At 38.9% G+C, this 9,683-nt stretch overlaps 1 protein-coding gene across 1 annotated transcript; it reads right to left on the bottom strand.

Moving 5' to 3' along the window:
- Positions 1-342: 342 nt before the first annotated feature.
- GJD4 (gap junction protein delta 4) lies at positions 343-9,364 on the bottom strand. The gene is made up of 2 exons (XM_077491107.1): positions 9,217-9,364; positions 343-3,918 (listed from the first exon to the last, which is right to left on the bottom strand). Exons 1-2 carry the CDS (start codon positions 9,284-9,286, stop codon positions 2,873-2,875), a joined length of 1,116 nt encoding a protein of 371 aa, XP_077347233.1. The 5' UTR covers positions 9,287-9,364; the 3' UTR covers positions 343-2,872.
- Between the last annotated feature and the right edge of the window lie 319 nt (positions 9,365-9,683).

Raw genomic sequence — 9,683 nt, 5'->3', positions numbered from 1 at the left:
GGGCATATCAAATCTCTGTATGTTCAACAAAAATATGACACAGACATTGCTAAAATATGAAGTCTGGATATTGATTAACTTTAAGATGAATGATAGCAAAATAGAATAAAATAACACACATTGCACAGTAACACATATTTTCAATTTTATTTAAGACTCAATAACACAGAAGTACATTTAGGGAATAACATTAATGATATATGGTTTTAGTTTTCTAATCCTCATTATATAACATAAATTACAATACAAAAAAAATAATGACTATAACACTGTCCAAAAGAAACTGCATGTTTAATTCATGTGATTATAAATTGTAATTCAAAACTATAATTCTACCCCCATTGAAAAACAAATATCCATAAACAATCTACAATTAAATAAATTATAGCTCAAGGATATTTTTTAAATATTACTAATATCATTATCATATATGGGCAAAAAAAAACTCTTGTACACTTTTTAGTTTTAGATAGAATGATTAGATTCTCTGTCAAGTTTTTATTGCTGCCTGTTTCATGTCACTGTGCAATGAATTTAATTTCCTCTCTCTGAATTGCATTCTCTGTATTCTGCTAGAGTTAAAGCTAAATTTCCAGCAGAAATTATATTCCCTAATAAATGATTCATATATTACCTTTTACTCTATATATTGGTGTTATGCTATGTAGTTATCCAGCCACAGATGAATCCCCACATTAATCCAGCATAACAAGGGGTCACTCTACCCTACATCTGTTTAGTAAGATCTTTGGCACACTGTTTTGCCTGTTCTACCCATAACCACTGGTCTTGTAAGATCCTGTCAGGGCTGGGCTCAGCCCTTCCTTCTCTGAGGTGGCTGCTCAGCTGTTGACTAATTGCCAGCTCCCATGCATCTCCACAGTTACTCAGCTGTTGATGATCCTGCTCGTCAGTCCTGCCTACTTAAGCCATTCAGTCCAGAGGAGCTCTGGCTTCGCCTTGGTCACATCACAAGAAACTATCGCCTGCGTTCCTATTTAAAGACTGGCTTTGCTGACATCCCTTCTGGCACCAGATCCTACTTGCTGTTCCACTACATTGATTCCTGACTTCTGGCTTGGCTGACTATCCGTTCTGGTTACTAAACTTTGGCTATGTTTTGACTACGTTTTGTTCGTTTTACTTTTATTATTAAACAAGTGTGATTTAAATGTACAGTACTTCTGTCTCAGTCTGATGTCATGGTTTCTGACAGATCCCCAGTGTAGTCCTTTGCAAGTGAGCTGTGACATAATTACATTGCCGCTCGCTGTAGTTGATCTTACGCGCCCGCTCAACATCATTTGCTTCTAGCAGCGTCTGATGAACAGTCCAGACTCTTGTTTTGTCATGCCCAGCAAGGGTTACATTGGCAACATACCCACCCACAATCTCACACCACTCATTATTTGCTAGCATTTAGCTATATATACACTAGGGGAGAACCTCTGCAATCTATACACTATGGGGAGAACCTCTGGGGGAATATAGGATGGAAAAGGACCTGGGGTCCTAGTAAATGATAGGCTCTGCAATGGCATGCAATGCCAAGCTGCTGCTAACAAAGCAAACAGAATATTGGCATGCATTAAAAAGGGAATCAACTCCAGAGATAAAACAATAATTCTCCCGCTTTACGAGACTCTGGCCCAGCCCCACCTAGATTATGGTGTCCAGCTCTGGGCACCAGTCCTCAGGAAGGATGTACTGGAAATGGGGCAAGTACAAACAAGGGCAGCAAAGCTCATAAAGGGTCTGGAGGATGTTAGTTATGAGGAACTGAGCAGTGAACTTATTCTCTGGAGAAGAGACGCTTGAGAGGGGATATGTTTTCAATTTACAAATACCATACTGGTGACCCCATAATAGGGTTAAAACTTTTTCACGGAAGGGAGTTTAACAAGACACGTGGTCACTCATTAAAATTAGAAGAAAAGAGGTTTAACCTTAAACTACGTAGAGGTTTCTTTACTGTAAGAGAGGCAAGGATGTGGAATTACCTTACACAGGCGGTGGTATCAGCGGGGAACATTGATAGTTTCAAAAAACTATTAGATAAGCACCTGAACAACCACAACATACAGGGATATACAATGTAATACTGACATATAATCACACACATAGGTTGGACTTGATGGACTTGTGTCTTTTTTCAACCTCACCTACTATGTAACAAGACACGTGGCCACTCATTAAAATTAGAAGAAAAGAAGTTTAAACTTAAACTGCGTAGAGCATTCTTTACTGTAAGAGCGGCAAGGATGTGGAATTTCCTTCCACAGGGGGTGGTTTCAGTAAGGGGCATTGATAGTTTCAAAAAGCTATTAGATAAGCACCTTAACAACCGCAACATACAAAGATATACAATGTAATACTGACATATAATCACACACATAGGTTGGACTTGATGGACTTGTGTCTTTTTTCAACCTCACCTACTATGTAACTATGTACTATGTAACATTTGTACTGTATATCACCAAGATCACTAATACACTAAAGAGATAGCAAAATAAATGATTTATGTGTATGGAAAAATAAAACATCCCTTTAAAATGTAATGGCCACTGTGCTAAGTATCATTAAAAATCTCAAACCAATTAGAAAATAATCTAAAAAGTACTTATCTAGCCTTTAACAACTGGCTGGTTTATTTCTATTCTTGGTCACATACCTAGAGATGTCATGACTCAGCCAAAGGCACTATTGTAGAAGGTCCTATATTATCAGCATTTGGAAAGCTGAATAGCACTACAGTTGGTGTAATGCCTGCTCATATGTATGTCCCCCAAATATCCTGCCTTTCAGATTCTCTGGTGCTATGGAGGTAGCACTTATAGAAATGTTTACTTTTCTGTGGCCATTACCTGATTTAAACCCATTCAGATTTTTTGTTTTTTGTGCCTACGTTTTTTTCTAGCTGAGGTGAATCCACCAAACTAGATGCAGTACAGTTCTCCTTTTTGGATTTTGTTTGTCGGTGGGTGAGCAGTTGATGTTCATTCCCAATCGTTTTATTTCCATTTGATGGCATGGTCACTTGCCATAAACAGGTTTTATTGCTGTTGGCATTCACATTGGACTTTACCATGTCATGGTGAGAATTGTCAGTTTGGAAAGAAGCCGTTTCACCTTCAAATGATGGCAGAGAATGAGAATCTCCTTTAACTTGCTCCTCTCCTTTCTCAAGGCTGTGTGGGGGACAGTCAGGATACACAATCATCTGATCTGGTGTGACAGCTAACTTTGTGTGTGGAGGTGTATCTGAACAACAACCTCCTTTTAGAGAATCATTTTCCAGAAGAAGAAGCTGTGTTTTATGCTTCTCTGACCTTCGTCTTCTGTGACAGACTCCAATTAGATCCACCAAGCTCAGAATCAGAGAAATAATTCCGGTTCCCCAGATAAAAATCATCATTAGAGACTTTTCGGTGGGTCTTGAGATGTAGCAGTCAACGTTGCTGGTGCAAGGAGAATGGGAACAGCTGAATCTGCTTGGAACTAAAATTCCAAAAAGAAAATACTGACCAGCACCAAAGCCAAGCTCTAGACAAATCTTTAGCAGAAGATGAAGTAAATAAGCCCAAGAAAAATCAAGTATTTCTATTTGTAAGCCCACTCCATTATAAGTGGAAGAGGAACTTTTTCTGCAGTGATCATTTGCATTGCCCATATATGCCAGAACTTTGTGTATGACATGGACACTGAACAAGGCATAGGGTAGAAAGACCATCAGAGTCTGAATCAGCCAGTATCTCATGTGGGACATTGGAGAGAAGGTATCATAACACACATTGGAACATCCAGGCTGTAATGTATTGCAGATGAAACGTTCCTGTTCATCCTGATAGAGTGGATAACCAGCAAGGACAACCATGACTAGTCTCAGAAGGATCATTAACGTCAACCAGATCTTCCCTGAAATATAAGAAGAGCGGAGCCTGTGCATTAGCAACTCAACATCTTGAACAACAATCACAGCACTGATCTTCATTCAGAAATATTTTTATAAATGAATGAATATTAATTGTCTGTTAATGCTATTTAGATTATAAAAGAAATAATCCTACATAAGCAATTTCAAACATGTTTGGGGAAAAAAAGTAAATGAGCAAGCTAAGGACTACACAACTGTAGCGCCCCAATAGGCGACTAGTGTTCAAATTTAGTTTTTGGCCTCCCTGTAGCTAGGGAGAGTAACAATTGTTTAAAAGTGTCTATTCTGGGTTCTGTGGATGCAGGTTTGTTTACTTTCCCCTGCATCCCACTGTAGTATGGGATATAGTGGGTAGAAGAACACAGACCCTAGCCTGGATATTAATGCCTCTTGTCTGGTCAGTGGAGTGACCAGCAGGGGACAGAAAGGGGTATAAATAGGCTGAACCCCAGAACAGAAGCCTCTTGTTCCTGCGGAAGTAAGACCCAGCTTGATGGATGTGGCATCCCTGGGAGTTTACCTACAGCTGAAAGACTCCTTTTTGGGGTTCTTGCTCCTACTTGGGCTGGGGGGCCTCTGGCCTAGCCTCTGTATTTTTGCAGAGAGCTCATCTAAGGATCCAGGACACAGGCAATTCAAGTACAGAAACTGACTGATACCGCAGACAGCAACACAGTATTCAGGACACTGTGAGAACCAGCCTTCTGGACTTAAGAGACTTTCTTTGGCCTTATTTGGGAGAGCTTTTTATCTCTGTACATCCTGGACTATACTTCTTCTGAGAGGTCCCTGTTTTATACCAGTTTACATTCAAGTAATTGATCGGTTTTAGTTTCCTCTACTACAGTTTGTTTGAAGTTTATTGGAGTATCCCAAGGTACTTGGGAAAACCCTCACCCTCTCCCAGTTCTTTAACAAAATAAAAACCACAAAACGATATGTGCAGTCTGTTATCTGACTTGAGTAACTGTGAACTACTGTGTGCCTGGCTGCTGTGTGCCTATCAGGGAATGGAACTTTGGGACCAAACAGCCAGACCAGTCCTGGGTCTGCAATACAGAACTAAACCTGGTGGGAAGTTTAGCCCATAAACCAACCTTGCCCCCTCACCAGGAGCTCATAATCAGCACTCCTTCACTCTGCTTCTGCTTCATTCAGTTGCCAGGAGCATGAAAAATACCCAATGCATCCAGCAATTGAGGAGCATGTCACTCATTGCATGTAATAGGGCTGGGCCAATCAACAAAAAGTGCTGTCCATTGGGGAGAGTCTATAGTTCACACTCTAAAGAGCTCAGTGAGGAGAGTTCTGAGAGGTGATTGGAGGGAAGGGACCTGCCCCCTTTACACAGCTCACAGGAACAGAGCTGAGACTGTCAATAAGCTGGAGCTACTCCCCTGTCAACATTTTTCTATTTTCTGAAATTACACTTTCTTAGCTGAGATAAGTAAACACTATAAGCACACCCAGTTGTGTGACAATAGCAAATTAATATTTGCTATTGTCTTCCTGGTTCTCCTCCCAGCATATCAGGAAGCAGGGCCTGAGACCCCTCACCCGATTGACCGAGAGGAGACACGTTCCTATTGGAGGAGGAGGGAGGAAACGCAGGGGGAGCCGCCCGCCGTGAAGCACCAGGAGGAGGAGACACCGCCCGCCGTCCGGAGGAAGCGCTGCCCTTGACCTAGATGGGGTAAGTTCAGGGCTGGTGACTGAATGCGGGGGGGGGGGCTGCCTGTGACCTACGTGACCAACCAACCGACCCACCAGCCGCCACTGGCTCTAAACCATCTCCAATCTACCCAAAACTAAAAAAAAAGTTTTGCCTTTACTTTTACTTTAACATAATAAACCTGTACTCACTTCAATCATCCAGTCATGTGTGAAGAAAATCTATTTTTTACACTGCATATGAGGTGCAGTTGAATTAAGCCCCTTTTAATGATAATGCCAATTAAAACGTATATCAAATAGACATGATTTAAAATAAAATAAACTTATATTGTATGAAGTTGCATTTTTTTTATTTTATACATACACATATATATATATATATATATATATATATATATATATATATATATATACATACACATATATATATATATATATATATATATATATATATATATATATATATATATATATATATATATATATATTATATAGAGAGAGAGAGAGAAAAAGAGAGCCTTTAAAAAGTATTCATACCCCTTGAAATTCCCCACATTTTGTCATGTTACAACCAAAAACGTAAATGTATTTAATTGGGACTTTATGTGTTAAACCAACACAAAGTGGCACATAATTGTGGAGTGGAAGTAAAATGATATATGGTTTTCAAGATTTTTTACAAATAAATATGTGAGTGTGGCGTGCATTTGTATTCAGCTCCCTGATACCCCTAACTCCCTGATACCCCTAACAAAAATCTAGTGGAACCAATTGCCTTCAGAAGTCACTTAATAAGTAAATAGAGTCCACCTGTGTGTAATTTAATTTCAGTATAAATGCAGCTGTTCTGTGAAGCCCTCAGAGGTTTGTTAGAGAAACTTAGTGAACAAACAGTATCATGAAGGCCAAGGAGCACACCAGACAGGTCAGGGATAAAGTTGTGGAGAAGTTTAAAGCAGGGTTAGCTTATAAAAAAATATCCCAAGCTTTAGACATCTCACAGAGAAATATTATCAAGAACCTATCAAGACATGGCCATCCACCTAAACTGACAGGCCAGGCAAGGAAAGCATTAAATCAGAGAAGCAGCCAAGGGGCCCATGGTAACCCATAGTAACTATGGAGGAGCTGCAGAGATCCACAGGACAACTATTAGTCGTGCACTCCACAAATCTGGCCTTTATGGAATAGTGACAAGAAGAAAGCCATTGTTGAAAGAAAGAAATAAGAAGTCCCATTTGCAGTTTGCAAGAAGCCATATGGGGGACACAGCAAACATGTGGAAGAAGGTGCTCTGGTCAGATGAGACCAAAATGTTACTTTTTGGTCTAAAAGCAAAACGCTATGTGTGGCGGAAAACTAACACTGCACAACACTCTGAACACACCATCCCTACTGTGAAACATGGCAGAGGCAGCATCATGTTGTGGGGGTGCTTTTCAGCAGGGACAGGGAAGCTGGTCAGAGTTGATTGGAAGATCGATGGAGACACGTACAGGGCAATCTTAGAAGAAAACCTGTTAGTCTGCCAAAGACTTGAGACTGGAGTAGAGGTTCACCTTCCAGCAGGACTACGACCTTGAGCTATAATGGAAGGGTTTATATCAAAGTATCATTATGTGTTAGAATGGCCCAGTTAAAGTCCAGACCTAAACCCAATTGAGAATCTGTGGCAAGGCTTGAAAATTGTTGTTCACAGATGCTCTCCATCAAATCTGACAGAGCTCGAGCTATTTTCAAAGAAGAATGGGCAAAAATGTCACTCTCTAGATGTGCAAAGCTGTTAGCCCTTGTACACACGGTCGGAGAATCCGTCGGAATGTGTCCTATCGGACCGTGTTGTCGGATAATATGACTGTGTGTGGTATGCATCGGACTGATTCCATCGGAATATCCGTCGGACCCAATTTTCCAACTTGTTGGAAATATTTCCCGACCAACTGGGCCGATCGGACATACTCCGATCATGTGTAGAGAATTTTGATCGGACCAAGTGCCACGCATGCTCAGATCAAATTCCTACATCAAAGCTATTGGCTACTAGCCTGAATGTAGTCCCATCGTAACGAAATTACGGCATCACGTTCTGAAAGATCGGATTTTTCGACAACTTTGTGCGACCGTGTGTATGCAACAGTTTCGGACAAGATCCTTTGGACAAAATCCGTTGGACAAAATCCGACGGATTTGGTTGTCGAAATCTCCGACCATGTGTACAGGGGCTAAGAGATATACCCAAAAAGACTTGCAGCTGTAATTGCAGGGAAAGGTGGTTCTATAAAGTATTGACTCAGGGGGGCTGAATACAAATGCACGCCACACTTTTCACATATTTATTTGTAAAAAAAAATGTTGAAAACCATTTATCATTTTCCTTCTACTTCACAATTATGTGCCACTTTGTGTTGGTCTGTCACATAAAATACCAATAAAATACATTTATATTTTAATTGCCAAATGACAAAAGGTTTAACATTTCAAGGGGTATAAATACTTTTTCAAGGCACTGTATATACACACAGTATGTGTGTGTGTTTCTTCTGAAAAAAAATCTCTGCCATATAAAGTAAATATTCTGAAATTCACTCTTGTGTGAATGTGTTTTAAATCAGTTGCCTTGCTTATCTAAAAATATAATAAGCAGTAAAGAAACTTTAATAAAAAAAAAAAATTTAAAATTTAAAAAGCCCTGACCTTTTAAGATTATAAAAATATAATACACTTGTTCTTTCATTCAAAAAGTATAAAAAAAATATTGCATATCAAATCCCAAGATTAGATTTAAAAAAAAAACATTTTAATTGAAATTAGTGATATAAAGCCCTTACATAAGTAAGTGCCCATTGTTCAAAAGTTCATAGTATGGCACATCCATAGAGATAAAATAGTAAATAAATCAAAACTAAACAGATCGTCATGCAACATTACATAGACAACATCAAACAGTAAAATCAAAATGCATCCAATGTCAGAATCACAACAGATAAAAATTTAAAATTAAAAACAAAATATAAGTTTCCGAATTGAGAGTATTTTCCTGATGCAAATCTATATTGACTAGAAGAAAAGAAATGTAATCATAACAGCAGACTAAGAAAGGTCCTGTGGCAGTGTGCCTCATGTCATATATAAATAGTAAACTATAAAAGAACAATACATCATAAAATTGAAGAGTAGGATCCCAATGAGTAGAAGGTCAATGACAATATATAACCCATGCTCAATATCTATCGCAGACAAACCTCTTCCACCAGATCTCTGATTCTGCTAATGTCCTTAATGTGAGCTAATGTACTATTATACTATGTTATTAATTGGAACATAGACAATGCAATCATGGACAGTGGACTAACTATCTCATTAGTGATGCACTGGTGAGAGTGTCTATTTAAATAGTATCTATACAAGGGTTTAAACTGCAGTCTACTTAATAAGACGAAAGAATCGTAAATTACAAGCACAAAATTTACAAATGCCAGTATATGCCAAGAAGATTGGGGATTCGTCTTGCATTAATTCATTTAATTCTAGCATATTATAAAAAAACAAACAAAAAAACATGTATATAAACAAATAGCAGTCAATTCATACTTTGGCATACATACCAGTTACAGTAACATTATAGCTGAAAGTGATGATCACATATCCTAGCGAGTCAAAATATTCCATTGTCATGTGTGGATGCAATTTTCTACAAACAGCTAAGAAAAAAATAGGAGCAAAAGTTATACTTTGGAAAATATTGTACCCATAGAGTCCAAAATCAAAATAGCGGTGGATGTAAGGGACATAGGAGCTGTGTCTGCACCTCTTACCTCTGAAGCTTTTGACATCTGCTGCAGGACAAAAGACAACCCAAGTCATCCCAGTCATTGTGGCTATTCTTACCACCAAGAGCATTCCAGTATCTGAAAATTGCTGAAATATTTGTCGGAAAAAGAGATCACAACAAGGAAGGACACACGTCTATGAATTCCCCACGGGATACATATCAGACACCAAGCTGAGAGAGCCTTCCACTTTGATCAGCATGGGAATTTAACTCCCTAATACATATTAATTATTCTGCATT

This window comes from Lithobates pipiens, unplaced genomic scaffold, assembly GCF_037356315.1.
Source record: "Lithobates pipiens isolate NorthernLeopardFrog02 unplaced genomic scaffold, aLitPip1_a1.2 Scaffold_19, whole genome shotgun sequence".
Taxonomy (NCBI): domain Eukaryota; kingdom Metazoa; phylum Chordata; class Amphibia; order Anura; family Ranidae; genus Lithobates; species Lithobates pipiens.
The sequence above is the reverse complement of the archived record's forward strand: the minus strand, read 5'-3'. Positions and strand labels throughout refer to the sequence as shown.